Genomic DNA, 19260 nt, shown 5'->3' with positions numbered 1-19260 from the left:
TTATGAGTGGCTTGCACCTTGCAGTGAATCCTCTGTATTTACTTTCATGCAGTCTTCTCTTTATGGTAGACTTTAATACGCCTACTTCCTGGAGAGTGTTGTTCACTTGGCTGGTTGTTCTTGGTTGTTCTCTTCACCATAGAAATGATTCTGCGATCATCCACCACTGTTGTCATCCATGGACGCCCAGGTCTTTTTGTTTTCACCAGTGCTTTCTTTCTTTCTCAGGATGTACTAAACCAGCGGTCCCCAACCTTTTTTGCGCCACGGGACAGGGACACCGAGTTAATGATAAAAACGATAACAAAATAACACTGAAAACCAATAAAAACCCTGAAAACCATACATTTCACACCTTCGCCTCAACTCTCGCGGCCCGGTACCAAACGACTCACGGACTGGTACCGGTCCAAGGCCCGTGGGTTGGGGACCGCTGTACCAAACTGTAGATTCTGCCACTCCTAATATTGTAGGAATTTCTCTGATGTGTTTTTTTTCCTGTTTTCCCAGTTTAAGAATGGCTTGTTCACCTGCATGGGAAGCTTCTTTGACCGCACGTTGTCTGTTCACAGCAAACTCTTCCACATGCAAGCACCACACTTGAAATCAACTCCAGGCTTTTTATCTGCTCAATTTAAAATGACATAATCAACGAATTGCCCACACGTGCCCATGAAACAACAGAGTCAATTGTCCTATTACTTTTGTTCTCTTTAAAACGAAGGTGGCACAGGTTAAGAGGCTGAAACTCCTAAACCCTCCATCCAATTTGAATGTGGACACCCTCAAATGAAAGCTTAGAGTCTACACATTATATCCATGTACATTATATAACTATAATTGTAATATGTTTTATCAAACAAATAAAACCAAACTAAACTTGCGTCAGTGTCCCAATATATATGGACCTAACTGTACAAAACTTAGTTCTCAATTCCACCTGCATGCTTATCCCTTGACTTGTGGGATAAGCATCATTTTATCATCATTTTGAAGAGGGATGTTTTAACCCAAACCAATATTTCTAGCTAATCCTAATCTAATACTTTTTAAGGGCCTAAACCTCACAAGCAAATGAAGGAGCAAGTTTAAGAGAATGGTAAAAATGGTAAATGGCCTGTATTTATATAGCGCTTTACTAGTCCCTAAAGACCCCAAAGCGCTTTACATATCCAGTCATCCACCCATTCACACAGACATTCACACACTGAAGAGAAGACAAGACATAGCGCCAAGCACAAAGGTCCTAATGGAAGGCAAACTGTGGCCTCCTGGGTCATAAACATTTGACTCTTTCAAATAGGACTGTTAGCATGCAATACTGCTGCAGTGGGTGCACTTAGCACAACTGCCAAAGAACAGATCAGGACACGCTGATCCAAACCCAAAAGACCTTCCCCATCTCACAGCCCGCTCTGCATTATCCAGTATCAACCTTTGGAAACTGTGACCCCAAATGCATAAAGATGAACATTTGCTGATAGGATTTTTAACCAGATATTCACAGATAATCATCACTGCAGATTTTCTCATAAGAGGTTTATTCAGCCTCCTCGGCAAATTTGCTGCCAGGACAATTTCAACTGAAGACTCGTTCTTCAGGTGTTTGTCACATACAGGCACAGATTATATGGACCAGCATGTTCAGATATTTCCTGGCTGAAGACTCCACACAGAAGTTTTAGGTGGAAAAACTGAGCGCAAGTAAACTTATTCACAGAAGCAGTTTGAAGCTCCAGGTCCATCTACATCTCTAAGCAAGCACCCTAATGAACATGGATGCTTGATTTCATGGGGATAACAAAACCGGTGGAAGATCTGGAGCCTCAGACATTCATCTCGGCTCAAACACAATGCAGGCCCACAGGTCTCAACTAACCATGGATACACTAACGCATGCAAACACACATCTCAGTCCTATCTGGCATGTGTTGAAAGAGAAGTTATGCTGGGCAGTTTTCACTATGGCCTTTGGGATGAGGCCGGATGGAGACATGGAAAGAAGAAAAGAAAGAAAGTGAAGAAAGGCGGGAGCAAACAAACAAAACAAACTTAGTAAAGCCCTCTGCTGGGTTGGGGCCGGGACTGGAGAGTGTGTGTGCGCATGTGAGGCGATGTGAACAGAGTGGCGGGGATTAGGACAGATCCTGGGCTGTCCAACTCACAGCTGGCTGATGATCCAATCCTGGAGCACAGCGCAGCGCACCAGCCGCCATGGGACCCCCGGATGCGTGCTTGCATCTGTGTGTGAGCGCGTGTGTTTGCGTCTTTGTGTACAGGCATGTGGGTTAGACTGATGTGAATATCGGCGTGCACGTTTGCAAAGATGCCGTTGTACAAACAAATATGTGTGTGAGTGTGTGTGTCCATATTATATGTATGTGTTTATCAGGAAGGAAGGTAGGGCTATCAGAAATCAAACAGAAGCTGTCTGCGCTTCATGTCCCCCCTGTTTGAAGGCGAGCTGTGATCATTTGCGCCACGAGAGGTGGACCGAATGAAAGAGAGGAGCGAGCAAGTTGCAAAGAGAAAAATCAAAGAGCTGCCTTCGAAGGCTGGCCATATAAATGCCTTCCAGCCTTGCTACCGTGAATCTCACCCTCTCCTCTTACTCTCCAACAACACACACACACACACACACACACACACACCAACAAAAATACAGCCCAGTAAAGCTACAAAGACTCTTGGATGGCTCTGTAGCGAACAACAGCAGAGGGCATGACTATGAATGAAATACATGTAGCTCTGCATAACCCCTGAAGGCCCACAGATGGACAGAAAGAGAATGACACAGAGCTAGTGAAAGAGCAGAGAGACACAATCGCTTGAGGTTTATTTGTTTCATTTCGAAATGGCAAAAGAAAAAAGCGATGAGGACATGACAAGTAAAAGGGGGGGGGGAGAAAAAAACAAACATAATGCAGTGCTGAGGAGGGACAAAGGCTTTGACCAAACTTCAACAGGTGTGTACGATGCATGTATGCTACCATCTTTGCATGGATACATTTTTGTGCCGAGCCATTGCACCGCTAAGACTTGGTTTTTACCATCACAAATTTGATGAATCTTTAAGATGTGAGTGAAATATACCATTCTCTAAAGCAGTTAAATCAACAGAGATCCCATATCCATGTATGGATGTTAAGACTTTGCACACTTCTAAGAAAACTGCTTTTTGGAAACAGGCCTGCTGGACAGCTTTCTGTGTCCTCGGCAGACTTTTTCCTTCAGAGCTCAGAGTAATGATTAACCAAATATCAAAAGTAATGAGTTGAAACTGCTTTAAAGTGCATCTCAGACGGACAAACCTTTAGTCTGTACAGTCAAACGGTGTTCAACATTTACTGTAACAGCACAACAACTCGTGGTGGATTGATACCTCTGTGTTAGGAAACTGTAACTGCAGAAACATCTGAAAAACTACCATTTAAACTACGCCTTAACCTGACATGCACCTCCATGGAACTATAACTAGACGTCACATCGACCCAGCCTGCAGCTATTGTGATTGGCCTATTAGGTGTGTTCCTCCTGTGTGTGTTTCTAGCTATTTTTCACTGCAGTTTCTGAATGAATCAGAGAAAGAATAAGAATTATCATCTAAACATGAGAAATTACAATCATAGCCTTAATATTAGTACTTACAGATGTGGTCAAATTCTTGAGGGGAGACTGCCAAACTATTGGGAGTGGGAATGTACAAAAAAGGGGGAAAATCTCCCAGGATTTTTGGGTAGCACTGCATTTAAAACACTGAGCCACAACCACAAGATAATAAACACATTGCAGAAGGCCACTTGCATTGGTTACATTGTAGAATCAACAAAGATTTACAGCAGAAGTGGAAATCAACTGTCAGCCAGCTGCTATAAAAAGCAACTTTCAGCTGCTGCCTTATTCACGGGAGAGTCGTCATAGCAGGTAGCTCCACAGGTTTCATTGTGTCTCCTTTCAGCGTCAAACCAGGAATCTTTCAGCTGTCAGAAAAATGTGCAAACCACCGCACTATTATGGAACCATCCAAGCTTAAAACCAGGGGCGGTTATGGGTATTAATCATTTTTATACTCTTATACTCTTTTGCCTTTAAATGTGACTAAAGGTGTTACTGTGTGCAAAGACTTAAGACTTCTTCTCATCTAAAACTGTTTAAAAAAAAAGAAGCAGCCATATTAAATCTCTATCAGAAGTGGTTTTCACTGCTAATGACCAAAATTGAATCTGAATGGCTACATGCTTAGCCAAGTCAACAGCTGTCAAACATCTAGTATGCAACTGAGGACAGATAAAACTATAAACTCTCTCATGCACATACAGGCGCACACATGGCAGTAAAATGGTTTCGTCCAGTAGCTCCTCTAGTACAGGTCAAAGTCATCATGTAGCCACATTAATATGCATGTCATTCTCCACAGCTGGCTGCAAAATGCACACACGTGTGCACGCACGCACACACGCTCATTACATCATCTTTTTAAAAAAAACAAAAAACACACAGCAGCCAGTCATGAAACCAGTGTGTAAATGCTGGCCAGCTGACAGACAAACACACTTAAACACAGATCAGAGCCAGAAGCAGCAGTGGACACACACACTTAAACCAGACACACATATACACACTTAGATTGCACAAACTTGCATCCCGCAGCCTCCAGCACCACGGGACACCGCCACCACATCTGTGCCCATCTCAAACACCTCGGCTTTGGGCAGCGGGGGTGAGAGAGTGCCCTGAGCGGCTGGCATTGGCTGGCGTGGCCTTGGCGGTGAATGGTGTGGAAGGAAAAAGCAGCCAGAGGATGACAGGAGGGACAGAGGGAAGAAAAAGACAAGATCGTAGTAAGAAAGGAAAGAAAGAATAACGTCAAAGGGAGGACAGCGATAGGATAACGTTACAGGGGAGATTAGTTTCAATTAAAGAGGAGACAGAAAGGCCAGATAAGGACAAAAGAGCAGGTGGCAGTAAATATGAATCTATGCCCAAATAGGTGGGATGAAATCATAAAGAATATCAGAGGTCTTGATATAGAGATGCTGGAAAAAGCAGGACAGAATGGTGCAAAAATAGATAGAAAGATAATGGAGGGGTGCCGGTAGTGCCCGTTGTGAGGACGGGTGCAGGGCACTGGCAGGTGGCACTGAGGCCAGGCTGTCCAGTGACCATCAGCCGCACTGTTGTGTGTGTGTGTGTGTGTGCGCCAGGGACAGAAGAAAGGCTCAGGCGCCATTTTGGCTCTGTTGGAGCTGTTGCTGGGTTGGGCACTGGCCTGGTGGCACAGAGTGGGCAGTGTGTGTGTGTGTGTTGTGTTGCATTATGTTGTGGCATGCTTAACAGGATTAGAGGTGACCTAGTGAGGTCCAGTTGGTATCGGGACCATGGCACAGCGGCGCGCATGTGTGTTTATGTGTGTGTGGTTTGTATAATAGGATTAGCTGTTACCTGGTGCGGTACAGTTGGTGTGCTGATCTGAACTGGACTGGACTGGGCTGAGCTGGGCAGGAGCTGGACAGAGGGGAGCACTGTGTGTGTGTGTGAGTGTGGTGGCATGTATAATAGGATTAGGTACTACCTGGTGAGGTGCAGTTGGCGCTGGGCATTTGCCAGCTGTTCTGCTAGGCTCAGGGCTTCGGCCTGCCATTGGCTCCCATCCTTTTGGACCGCCTCCAGATGCTGCCGACAGCCAACCAGCTCTGAGCTCAGCCTTTCCACTTCCTGTCCCGCAGAGATGGAAGAAGAGAGGAGGTGAGGAAATCTTTCACAACAACCCACCCTGTGCCCTCAGATGAACAAAACATTAAAGCCTGGTTACAATAACATGTAAAAACTGAGCAGGACAAAAAAAGGACATCAGGTTTGATCTTCTGAACCTCAAAATGGAAACACAGAATATCCTGCATTCATTATTTAAATTTAAAGGGACAGTTCACCCCAAAATCAATCAGAACCTTTAATGCCATTTAGTCATATAGATTGTTTTGGTGCGTCTTGTCCAGTTTTTGAGGTGTGTAGCAATGTCTGACTTCTTTATGGCATTTGCCTTGTGGTGCTCAAAGCACACGAAATACACTTAAAAGACATAAAATATATTTCTAGAAATCATGACAGAGTTATCCCAAACTACTACCAATACTTCCTCATGTAGAGTGGTGCATCTGTCAGCTTTCTTTTAGTAGCCAGGTCATGACTTCTGTAAAGAGAAGTTAATGCCAATGCCGTGGGGCTTTGAGCACCACAAGGAAAATGTCATTTAGCTGTATTATATTCAAAAGAAGGCTGTCATTTCTACAGTGGAAAGGTTCACACCAAAACAATCTCTATCACTTAATATCACTAAAGGCTGAAGGAAAAGTATGCAAATTTGATTTTGGTGTGAACTGTTCCTTTAACAGTTTGGATAATTGATGCTTGTGCAAATAACTTGAGAATAATTTGGAAAATTTGAGTTTTAATACTCATTTTGCTTGCTATGCTTCATTGCAGACCCTCAAAAAAAGAAAAATAAAGACTATTTATGAAACAATCAACTCTACAAAATACTGGGTCTGTAGCCGACTTAAACAAATATCAAATAAATCCTAACTAATCAATACATCGGCACATACCTGTGCTGCCTTTTCCATCCGTCTGCTGGTCTTGGCGTTGAGCTCTCTGAGCTCTCGTTCAGCCTCCTGTTTCTTCAGCGCGGCCTGGCTGAGCTGATATCTCAGATCCACACATACCTATAGATGAATAGTCCTCATTAAACAAAGGCGGTCTTTTAATTAACAAGTATGTCACATTCAATGCTTCATCATTTATTGATTTTCTTTTTATTATCCTATCATGTCCTTACTTTGAAAATCACCCATCTAAATCATCAGACTGTCTCGTTCCCAGGCTCAATGTTTTTACACTCGTGTATTTGACTAGTTTCACATTTCATCATCCCTAAAAGCACCTACTAATTCAGTCTTTCACCAAAAATATAAAAGCACTGTGATGTTTAATCTCCAATCCTCCCCTAGAAGGATTAAGAAACAAACACAAATAAGACGCATTTGAAAAGTTTTGAGAATCTCTTTGAATTATTAGAAAGATTTGAATCTGGCTGTTTGTTGTAAACTAAGTTTTATTTTTTTAAGATTTGTAAAATGATATGAGGGTTGAATTTTGTGTGAACCCACACACTTTGTTTGTCTTTTTCTGAAGTCTTTTTCAGCCTGTGGGTTGCCATGTGTCGATTGAGAGGAGCAGATTGCTGTTCGCTTTTTCTTTCGATTCACTTGGTTTATTTTTGTTTTTGTTCTTGAATTGTTCAAAATAAATACAAATATTAATGAAAGAAAAATATGCTCTTGCATTTACGTGTTCAAAAACTGAATATAAAGTTGGAATAGATTATCTTTTGCTGCCATCCAGTGGATTTAGAAATTAAATGCAAGTAGATAGTGAAGCATGTGGGTCCTTAAAATTAATAGTTCTACTTTTTTAAACAACAACAAAAGAGCTTTTTGCTTTTTCAATCCCACACTTCTAAAGACAAACGCTGGCTCATGCTTATTTGAAATGCTCATCATGCCATCAATAAGAAATAAGAAGACATACTGACACAAAGTTTTCTTGCGCAAACAGCATCCGATACCTTTGTGTTTTCTTGTTCCTGGCTGGTAAGTGTGCGGAGAGTGTCCTCCAGCTGACTGGTCAGTGAACTCTTGTCTCTGAGAGCTCTGTCTAGCTGTCCTTCCAACTCAGCGACACGCTGGGAAAGGCCAGACACCTGACAGACAAACACAGTACACCATTTCAGTGGCCATTTCACTGCAGCGTCACTCAGAATTCAAGTAAAATGTCCTGCAAATACAAACATTTTTTTTAGGGTATCATTACCGTACAAAACATAACAGACATAAACTCTAAGTACAAGAAATATACAATAGCTACTGCAAAACCAAACAGCAATGATTCAATTTCCTACTTTTTACTACTTAATGTTTCATTAAAAGAGTATTTTTTTAAATTTGTCTGTTAATATAGTTATTTACAGTATTTTACAGGCAAATGAACAGACTCATTCTTCTGTAATCCACTTCTTCTGTGAATTTCCCAATTCTGCGACTAATAATCATGTACATGAAAAGTAAGACTAACTATATTCGTCAGCTCCTCTTTTTGTTTGCGGGCCTCTGCTCGGCCCTCCTCTCTGGCCTCAGCCAGTCTCTGCTGCAAACCGTGTGCGTCTCGGTCGAGCTGTTCTCTCTGTCGAGCCAGCTCCCTGGACAACTGCTCGCACTGCACCTCCACCTGCATGTGTACAAAAACAGAAGGGTTAACAGAGTAATAACCAGCTGTAAAGAAAACAAAAAATGATGTTGTGAGTCAACACCGAGGTTGAAGAACATATGAAAGCTGAATATGTCCTTAATTTCAAGGCAATGTTTGAGTACCCTCTAGTGGATGTATATGATAGTGGTATTCCCATAAGCTTGTACTGTATATGTATACAGTGTGTGTAGCTTATAAATAGGTAAATCTGAGCATTAACAAATGCAATGCATTCTAAATATTAACTGTATTAAGCAAAGATGGCGGTCAGCTGGAAAGTTGTGTGTGAGGATGTTTCTCTGACCCTAGCTTTCTGCAGGTTTGCTTCCTCCGCCATCTCCACAGCCTGTTTGACCTGGAGACAGGCTGACCACTCCCTCTGTTGTGTCTCTTGCTGACTGGTCCTCACAGCACGCAGAGCCACCAGTAACTCATCACGCTCTCTGAGAAAAATCAGACAAAAAGGAATTAAAAGCAGAATCTGGATGGTACACTTAAGTCTAAGTCTAAACTAATGCTATGGTTTACGCAGTCAGTATGCTGCTGCTAACGTCTGATTGATTCTGCAGGAAGCATTTGTTACCACTGACTTTGTGAGCCTGTCAATAGCCTGGACATGCAGGTTTGTGTGAGTCCCAGCCAACACAGCTTCGTGCTGTGCACACTTCAGGCACAATCCTGCCACACGAGGAGCTCCATCAGCCTTCAGTGCATCTGCGGCCTGCTTCTCCCTGTGTCTCAGGCGAAGCTTCACCTCCTCGCACTCCTTCTGACTGACTGACAGATCCTTTCTGAAAATATCAGAGAAGGAAAAGTGTTCTAAAAAGAATTAAAGATAACTGATTTTTACAGACATAAGGTACATTTGCTAGGGTTAAAAATGACTAAGGTTTTGAAACGGAGGGGATCAGAGATGGGCTTGGTATAAAAATGTAGGTAAGCTATGACTTATTTTGACCAGCCTACAAGAAATGGACTTTTTACATTTTTCTCCAGTGAATTACCAGAAGACAGATAAAAAAAAATTCAGGTCAGAATGTTTCTGTGACACCGCGTCATTGACAGCAAATAATAGTTTGGTTATTGAAACTATATGTTGATGCTCAAAGTTGGTTATTGAAAAACTCATGCTGAACAAAAACGTTTTGTGTTTTGCACTGTGACACTGAGTGGGTGTCCACTTGATCTGGTTGCAGTTTTAAATAGAGCATAAATGTCTTTCTCAGCCCTGAACATTTTATGTTGAGCTCAAAAAAAAAACAAGAAGACAATAACTTGAAAAATGAGCATTTTGTTTTTAACCAACTCCTCTGCACTTTTAACTTGGAAAATATTTAGTACAAAATAAACATTTTTTCCAGGGTATCATTAAAATACTAAAGTGACTAAACAAAAAACAATCTGCAGACTCTGAGGGCGTCAGTGGGAGGAACTGACCTTTTCTTCAAGGAATGACCCAGATGAGTTTCTGCTCGTTTGATGCCGCAAAGAACTAACCTGAGAGAGATGACCTGGGCCTCCAAGCTTTCCATCTGGGCCTGGTAGATCACCTTCAGTTTTTCCTGATGAGCACAAACATCTGAATCTAACTGGATGAAATTAAATTTATTGCAACAGCTTCCTATATAAATGTACTAAAAAACAGAATTCATGTTTCTACTGTTAAAGTTTTATTGGAGGAAATTAGCAAAAAGACAAATCTTAAAATACAATCTGGGACCATTGTGCATTATTGTGACGCATAAAATCTGATGAACACTGAGGTAAAAGAGAACCGAACGGCAACCAGTAGAGACTCATCTTTCCTACCAGCTCATTTTTCCATGTGTTGTGTTCTTCTTTCTGTAGCACACTGTGGTCTCGAATGGAGGCTACGTGGCTGTTGTCGATGACTTCATTCATCTGAGGAAAAAAATTGGAACGGGTGACCAAATCTTTAATTTGAAAGATGCTTTTATGATGCTTAAATTCAGCCTGTTGAACTATAAAAACTTTGCTACGTTAACTTTATATTCTAGTGTCTCTCTACTGAAAGTGTCCAGAGAAAAATGACTAATGCAACAGTCATAATATAATAAGAAAACAGCGTTTGGAGACCATAGCATGACTACGATTAATGCAAGCCTCAAGCCTCAGTCGCTGTTGTCAAAGCTGGAGTGTCAAAGCTGCAAAGAAATGACCGTCCTATTTTTATTTAAGTGTGACTGAGCCATAAGGTAACCTCAGTCTTTTTTATTCCTCTCATTATTATGTTTGTACTATAGGTGCCTTCATTGTTACATGCATTACCATTTTCACACACACAAAAATCAAACCAATGATTTTCACACACGCACAAATTACCGTGGAGTTTCGGATCGTGTAATCTTTTAGGGATTCATCCACAGCTTCGGCTTTCAGTTCTGAACGTAACTTCTCATTTTCCACCACCACTACTCTGATCCGCTGTTTCATTCCCTGCAGCTCCTCCTGAAGTCACACAAACAGAGAAGCCGATTAACATCCGTTCACATTAGCACACTGGGAATGAAGGACGCGCCCACACACGTACATTTGTGCACACAGACCTTACAGAATTTAACCTCAGCTTCCAGATGTTGGATGTATTCTGACTTGTGAAATACAGGAACCAAATCCTGAAAGGCAGGTAAACTGGACATCCCCTCCTGCCATGCAAAAGGGAAAGAAGAGTAAAAAATAAAAGCCAAAACACAGAAGAGCCGCAACTGAAGTCAGTTTTAATTCCATTTTATTTCAGTTTAGCTTTCATTTGTTTTCAAAGCGGCTTTGCACATTTCACTTTTAGCACATTTTTTTTAATTTTACTTTTTTATTATTAGAAAGTGAGTCTGTGACAAATTTTAACAAATTTACAAGGCTTCCTGATGCTTGCTAGAATGACAAAAACTAAAACTGAGGGCCTTTCCTGTTTATTTTTAGTTTATTTCACTTAGTTTTCACACCTACTTTTAGTTTTTTCTTTCATTTTAGTGAACTATAAAACCATGGTACATTCAAGTATGGAGAATTGCTCCTAATCTGAGTATCAGTTCTGTAACAGGCCTTCGTCAGATCTAACGCATTTAAATGTTAAACCATGCACAACTGCTCATTCTACCTTGGATGGAGACTGTTTCTTGGAAGGGGAGACAGGTGTGGGAATTTCTCTGCCCTGCTTCAGCAGAAGGCTCTTCAGCTGATTAACTACAAAAGACATAAGAAATAAGTATGTACACAAACACATAAACACTTTATTTAAACTTTGTGTAAAAAGACTGAGAGGGGAAATCTCACGATACCCCACTGTAAGGGCTGAGTTTTATCACATAACCGACTTACAACTAATCAGAAACATTTCATCACTCATCCAAGTAACTTCTTCGGTCTCAGCTGACTGCACGTTTCCCAGCCTTATAAGCAGTACAAGTGCATAATTTAGCACCATTGTGGTTCTTTTTAGAGCAAACACCATCCCCACATACACAGCAGCTAGGGAAGCAAAAGAACGTCATATCAAAGAGCTCCTTATTAAAATGTGGTTATCACAGGTTGGTTAGTCAAAGATGGGAAGAATGCTATGAGCGATCCAGGAGAGAAGAAGGACAACTGCTGCCTAAGGAAACAATCTGATCTCTTATGTTTCGGGAGTATCAGAACAGCTGAGATGCATTTTTCTTTTTTCAAAACACCATGTTTCTGTGGTTTGAAACACCAAAAGATGATCCATCAAAAAGTGGTCCACCTCAATGATCGGGTGCCCCAGAACAGACACAGTAATACAGTACATGCAGCTGCCAAGACGACTGCAGTAAATTATACATTATCAGAGAACCCAAACAACCACTGGCAGACGGGACAACACAGAATATTCAGTTTGTCAAGCCAAGACTGCATGTAATTATACCTACAGGGTACTGCCCAATCTTTCAATGTTGAGGAAGTTTGCATCCCAGGCTGGTAGGAAGTAAAAAGAGAGGTGACCATTTTTTAACACTGGAGGAGGCCTAAGAGTACATCTTTCACAATCTTGCAATGCTTTAGCCACTCCTCACTGATCAGTGGTCATGACAGTTGGCATATTAACAATCACGGGACTGAGCTCATTGCACATTGTTAGTCAGTTGCGCCAATTTCTGTCATTATGCAACTATACTGTTTATAAGGTTGAGAAAGCCTGCAGTCTGCAGAAAAAGTTACTTGGTTGGTGTAAGGTCAGTTTACAAGTGAACAGAATCAACTTTCTATGTATTCAATCAGTCACCTGCTTCACTCTGTGACTTTTGGTTCCATGCAGCCTTGTCCTCTTCGGCCATGGTTGTATAATGGTCTTCATCACCACCTCTGACCTCCTCCACCTCATCTCCATCAGGGTCCAGCTGCAGCGGAGCACTGCTCAGATGCTGGATGCTTTGGTTGGCCCGCTCTGAATTCAGCATACACATAGATGCCAGTGTAACATAGTATATCATTTATTTGATGAAATGCACAGACAACCAAAGAAGTCATGTCTATACAGCAAACAAATACACCACCAGTGTTGTGTTCACGAAGGTAAGCAGGTGGCACTTGCACAAAAACTAAGCTGTACAATCTCAATTTCACCTATTTATTTTAGCCAATCAGAAGCCAAATAATGCAAAGCTTTTATTTTGCTTAGGGCAGGCAATGCATCCTAAAATGAAAGCTTTAGAGCAGTGGTGCCAATCATAAGGCCCGGGGTCCAGAATCGGCCCAGCAAAGGCTTCAAACTGGCCCACTAAATGGCTTTGGAAAGGAGAAGGAGAACAGAAATCTTGGACTTTTAATTGTATTTTCACAAGTTTTCATACTGATAAAGACCTCCTCCATGGTCATTCATACTACACCAAAGTAATTAAAATTTAGATTTCTGCAATTTTACACATTTAGTTCTTTGACTTTCAGCCCAAAGAGTCATGCTAACAAATCTCGGGGATTAAATATGTAGTTAAACTTCTGTACACTGGCAGAAAGGGCAGTTTCCCTGGTCCGGTTCACATGAGATCATGTCTCCTTTTTAGCTGCACTTTGAGCGCCTGGATTCAGAATCTGAAGCTTCATTTTATTGTCAGCTTGTGTTTTCTTTTGGTTTAAGATTGCATTGACACTTATGTTCTGTGAAGTGTCCTCATCTGCTGCCCCAGCAGCAACAGGTGGCAGTCATGTGCCTGTCACCTGTACTTTTCCACCAATAATAGTTCTTTTCGGTAACATACCTATAGAGATAATGCTCTATTGGGCTCTGGCGGCATAAATTTAATACACCAAGTCGGTGTCATCTTACTATGTGCTAACTAACCATCCAACGACGCTCTCTTGAGCTGCCCATTCAAACAGGTTAGCAAACGTAGCACGACAAAACATTAACATACGCCTCAGCTCCTTCTGCATGGAGCTTGGGTGCTCTGCTTCATCTTCATCCGAGTCTGTCGGTTTCATGGATGTTTAATCGTCGTTAAATCGCACTGTTAACTAAGGAAACATGCTAGGCTACGTACAACAATCAAAGCAACAACCATCACATCGAGCACGACGTAACGGTCGTCAAATCCCAATGGAGCTGTGCTTAGTTCATTAACCAGTATCGCCCGAGAACAGTTCCCTTTAAGTAGTGAATTTTAGATTTTACGTCACCGCCCCTGCGAGAAATCACATCAGCTTGTACCCTAAAAACAAAACGAGGCAACCATTAGCTTACGGGTCAGGCTTCCGTAAACACACGTAGCTGATGGGAATTGTAGTTGTTTTTTGTAGTCATGATACAAATGCGAGCGCTTAAAGACGAAACGTTTTTTGTTTTTTGTTTTTTTAATTCCCTAAACCCAGTTGTGAGATTACAGAAATGTTTTAATCGACGCCAGTAGGCAACACTTAATGTTAAACTACCTTCCTTGGTATTTATAAACACCAAATACTCCATATTTTAAAGTAGTATACCTTTATTTCTTATTGTCCATTCATGTATTTTCTCAGTAATTATAGGGAGTTTTGTTTTAAATGGTTTGGTATCTTTATAGCACTTTCTTACTAGAAGCCTCATTCACACACATATTCATATAAGTTCCTTTTTTTCTACACCTAAGGACTTTTAACACAACATTGGCACACTCGCAATTTAGTGGATGCACTAGGGGTAACTTAGGGTTCACTATCTTGCCCAGGATACTGAATATGTAGACTGGAGGCTGAGACTCAAACCAGTTTACACATATGATATTCCAGTTGACAGACGACCGACTCTGTCTCCTGAACGACAACTGCCTCAGTTATGCAAACATTTTAGAGCTGTCTATCAGTGCAAAAATCCCTTATTGCTCTTTTAGAAAGAAATATAAACGTGACTAAGTATATGTTGTGATGTTAAGACAACTCCCTTGTTAGATGTCATAAAATAAAACGTTTAATCATCTCTGTGGGGGAAATTACTGCTGCAGTGGAGACTATGATGTAGATGAAAATATAAACAACCAAAATAGTTAAATGCAGTTTATTTTGTTCAGCTAAAATCACCTTAGGGAAAGTTAAGAGACCTGAAACGGCAAGGTTAATGACCTGCTGCATGGTGTTTTGCTGTGATCTGTAGCCCATCGGTTTCACTTCTTTTATCATTGGCATCTAGACAGTCCAGTGACGCACTGTTGAGCACTCCTACAAGCATACACATACTTACACACAATGATAGGATTAGAGATCCTAGATTAGAAAGATTAATAACTGTGAGACCGCCTGTTGGATTACTCAGAATTACTTTTATAACACAGGACTTTGGGTTATGAAACTGTGGAAATTTCACAGATGTACATCTGTAACACTTTTACTTCCTATATGAAAATAAGTAGCTTATGAAGGACTCTAATATAGCTGTAAACCAAAATGAGATCATTTTTAGATATCCTTTACTGCATTTGTCATGTATGAGGTAATTGGGGGTGAAATGTAACACAGCTATATCACATTAAGCATTTTAATAACAGGAAATGTAAATACAGCACATGTATGTGTTTGTTTTATATTTTTACTGGTAATCAAAACTTACTTGAATATTTACAGTAACATGTTTAAGTCTGTTCACGAATGACAGTCATGAGATGTGGCTGAAAGCACAGAGGAAATCTGAATGAGCAAATCTAGCTTTCAGTTAGAAACATTTATTTTAAGCTACCATTAATCAGGCTGGTTAGGACAAAGCACATTTATATGAAGGACAATTCTGATACTGACACCTCTCTGTATATACTGTGAATTTTACACCTGTGATATTTTATTGGTAACTTATTAATTTACTTTTAACCCTGGAGAACCCATGGGGTCAGATCCGACCCCATTGGTTTACTAGGGAAACCATGGGGTCAAATTTGACCCCATGGGTTCTCCAGGGTTAAATACCATACATAGTTAACAAATGAATGAGCAAACACTTTAAGTGTTCCCTTATCTGTGGCTTTTTTTTTCAGCTTATGAATGCCAAATAAACAGGGTTAGATCATACTTCATGTGGCATGTACAAATTGTACTTTATATACTACTTAAATAATAATTTTAATGGTTTATGTGAGGAGCCTGAGAATGGCATTGATAATCAGTCAAACAAACTGTGTTCTGAGTATTTCACCTCACTCTATAACCCGAATCTGAATCCCGCCTCAGTTTCCAGGAATGTTACAGTACTTGAGAGTTTTAAATGGGCCAAAAAAAAAAAAACCTCAGTTGGTGGGTGTTTATGTGATACTGTTAGGGTGAATGGGCGTGTTTTGTTTGCTGCTGTTACAAAAGGGTCAGACAAAGGTAACCATGGATACACCCTCTTCCTATTGCACAACAGCAGATAACTTCCTGTCGAATGAGCTTCAGCTGTACTTTTGAGTTTTGCGACATGTCACTTTTCAAAAGAAGAGGCAGTGAGTCAGATTCATTCATGAACAGACATTGTGCAGCGATCTTGGTTTGACATTTTCATTCTTATTTTATTGATGACAGCTTAAACACAGAGTTTGGGCAGCTGTTTTTTTCCTGTGTAAATCAGGGCGTTTTGCAGTCTTGCGAAATACCACAAACGTCAAGATGAAAACTTTTCTTGTATAATCCTTGTAGTTACATATTTGAGAGTTTGTAACAGCTTGATAAAGAGGCTACAACTAGAAGGTCACCAAACTTCCAAGTGCACCAAAGCTCCTCTTTCACTGCCTTTTTAAGGAAGTTCTGGTAATGACTCACCTTTTTCACTACTGCACAGAGTGCTACTGTAACCATTTCGTTCCACTATCTATATTGGATAGTTGTAGTTACAAGTTACTTGGCTGATTAGGATCATTTCGTTCTACAGGTATGATTACCTTATAAAAAAGTGGTGCTTTCTTATAGATTAATCTATCCACTGGTGGATAGATTAAAAAAGTACAAATTTGAATGCTTGTCTATTTTAGCACTGCGGGTTTTAGACACATAACCAGTGACCAGTTATTCGGAATGACATAAATTCACACCTCTTTAAGATAAGATAAGATAAGATAAGATAAGATAACCTTTATTAGTCCCACACGTGGGAAATTTGTTTTGTCACAGCAGGAAGTGGACAGTGCAAAAGTTATGACGCAAAAATTAGAATACAATAAGAATAAATACAGTACACAGCTGTACAGAATAGAATAAAATAATATACTATATACAGTAGAATAAAATAGAATAAAAATATACAATAAGATAAAAATAGAATACGAATGCTATATACAACTGAGTAAAAATACAACGATGCCAGAAAAGATTATTGCACTTAGTGTTATTGCACATGTGTGGATGTGTGTGTTTGTTCAGTTAAAGTCTTTGTTGTGGAGTCTGACAGCAGTGGGGAGGAAAGACCTGCGAAATCTCTCCGTCCCACACCGTGGGTGCCGCAGTCTCCCACTGAAGGAGCTGCTCAGTGCTGTCACAGTCTGCTGCATGGGGTGGGAGACGTTGTCCAACAGGGATGACATCTTAGCCGCCATTCTCCTGTCACTCACCACCTCCACTGGGTCCAGAGGGCATCCTAGAACAGAGCTGGCCCTTCAGATCACCCTGTTCAGTCTCTTCCTGTCCCCAGCAGAGATGCTGCCGCCCCAGCAGACCACACCATAAAAGATAGCAGAAGCCACCACAGAGTCATAGAAGGTCTTCAGGAGTGGGCCCTCCACCCCAAACGACCTGAGTCTCCGCAGCAGGTACAGCCTGCTCTGCCCTTTCCTGTAGAGGGCGTCTGAGTTATGAGTCCAGTCCAGTCTGTTGTTCAGATGAACACCAAGGTACCTGTAGCTGTCCACAGCCTCAATGTCCATACCCTGGATGTTCAGTGGTTGCAGTGGAGAATGCTTGTGCCTGCGGAAGTCTACCACCAGCTCCTTGGTTTTACTGGCGTTGATCTGGAGGTAGTTCAGCTGGCACCAGTCCACAAAGTCTTGAGTCAGTCCTCTGTACTCCTTGTCGTCCCCATCAGTGATGAGGCCGACTATTGCAGAGTCATCAGAGAACTTCTGCAGGAAGCACTGGGTGGAATTGTGGGAGAAGTCTGCAGTGTAGATGGTGAAGAGGAACGGAGCCAGAACCGTTCCCTGTGGGGCCCCCGTACTGCAGACGACCCTGTCCGACACACAGCCCTGAGTCCTCACATACTGTGGTCGGTCGGTGAGGTAGTCCAAAATCCAGGTAGTGAGGTGATGGTCCACTCCAGAGTTCTCCAGCTTGTCCTTCAGAACCGAGGGAAGAATAGTGTTGAAGGCACTGGAGAAATCAAAGAACATGATTCTCACAGTGCTTCCAGCGGTCTCCAGGTGAGCGAGGGAACGATGTAGGAGGTGAATGACGGCATCATCCGCGCCAATGCCAGGCTGGTAGGCAAACTGAAGTGGGTCCAGTGATGAGCTTGTTAGGCGCCGAAGCTGAGCCAGGACCAACCGCTCCAGGGTCTTCATCAGGTGGGATGTCAGAGCCACCGGCCTGTAGCTGTTGAGGTCCTTGGGGCGTGAAGTCTTTGGCACTGGTACAACACAGGAGGTTTTCCAGAGCTGTGGGACTCTTCCCAATCTCAGGCTCAGGTTGAAGAGGTGCTCCATCACCCCACACAGTTGGTCCGCGCAGGACCTGACGACCCTCGAGCTGATGCCATCTGGGCCCGCTGCCTTCTTGCCATTAATCCTCCTCAGTTCCCTCCTAACCTGGGTGGTTGAGAGAGACAGGCTGGAGCCTTGTGTTGAGTGTGTATTGGATGCTGTTGTTGGGGGTGGGGGGGAGTGAGCAGGGTGAATAGAGGAGGTGTGAAGTGTCTGAGGTGTCAGAGGTGGAACAGCAGCAGTGGGGGTGGGTGAGTCTGCAGCCGATGTTGTAGACTGTCTCATGGTTGAATCAAATCTGTTGAAGAAATGATTCAGTTCATTTGCCCACCTCACATCCCTCCCAGGCAGAGAGTTCTGCTGTTTGTGGCCTGAGATGGTTCTGAGGCCTCTCCAGACTTCACCAACGTTGTTTTGCTGAAGCTGGTTCTCCATCTTCTGCCTGTAGCTGTCCTTCCCATTCCTTATCAGTCCCCTCAACTCTCTCTGCACCCTTTTCAACTCCTCTTTGTCTTTGGATTTGAAGGCCCTCCTCTTCTGCTTGAGGACAGCTTTAATTTCTGGGGTAATCCAAGGTTTGTTGTTGGAGAAACACCGTACAGTCCTGGTAGGTACGGTGTTATCCACACAGAAATTAATATAGTCAGTAATGCATGTAGTAAGGCTGTCGATGTCCTCTCCATGGTCGTCACAGATCACCTCCCACACAGTCGACTCAAAACAGTCCTTAAGAGCCTCCTCGCTCTCCTCTGACCATCTCTGCACTGTGCGGGTGGCTGGTGGCACCCTGCGCACTAAGGGCTCATACACAGGGACAAGGTGCACCAGGTTGTGGTCAGATTTGCCCAGTGGAGGG

At 42.1% G+C, this 19260-nt stretch overlaps 1 protein-coding gene across 2 annotated transcripts in view; it reads right to left on the bottom strand.

Moving 5' to 3' along the window:
• sdccag8 (SHH signaling and ciliogenesis regulator sdccag8) overlaps positions 1–13929 on the bottom strand; it is a 51603-nt gene extending 37674 nt beyond the window's left edge. Inside the window, exons 1-13 of one of the 2 annotated variants that reach the window (XM_086259088.1) lie at positions 13695–13929; positions 12566–12727; positions 11423–11508; positions 10872–10970; positions 10648–10773; positions 10114–10206; positions 9802–9866; positions 8895–9095; positions 8609–8747; positions 8131–8283; positions 7625–7759; positions 6606–6722; positions 5573–5715 (exon numbers count right to left, since the gene is read on the bottom strand). In XM_086259088.1, coding sequence (XP_086115214.1) covers positions 5573–5715; positions 6606–6722; positions 7625–7759; positions 8131–8283; positions 8609–8747; positions 8895–9095; positions 9802–9866; positions 10114–10206; positions 10648–10773; positions 10872–10970; positions 11423–11508; positions 12566–12727; positions 13695–13761 — 1586 coding nt within the window. In that variant the 5' untranslated portion in view covers positions 13762–13929. Of the gene's footprint in view, positions 1–5572; positions 5716–6605; positions 6723–7624; positions 7760–8130; positions 8284–8608; positions 8748–8894; positions 9096–9801; positions 9867–10113; positions 10207–10647; positions 10774–10871; positions 10971–11422; positions 11509–12565; positions 12728–13621 lie in introns of both variants that reach the window. The other variant, XM_086259089.1, reaches the window with a different exon arrangement.
• Between the last annotated feature and the right edge of the window lie 5331 nt (positions 13930–19260).

This window comes from Aulonocara sp. 'chitande type north' Nkhata Bay, linkage group LG13, assembly GCF_057382095.1.
Source record: "Aulonocara sp. 'chitande type north' Nkhata Bay isolate Kocher_YH1m ecotype deep benthic linkage group LG13, A_spYH_male_GT1.1, whole genome shotgun sequence".
Lineage (NCBI taxonomy): Eukaryota > Metazoa > Chordata > Actinopteri > Cichliformes > Cichlidae > Aulonocara > Aulonocara sp. 'chitande type north' Nkhata Bay.
This window is presented reverse-complemented; position numbering and strand designations above follow the sequence as displayed.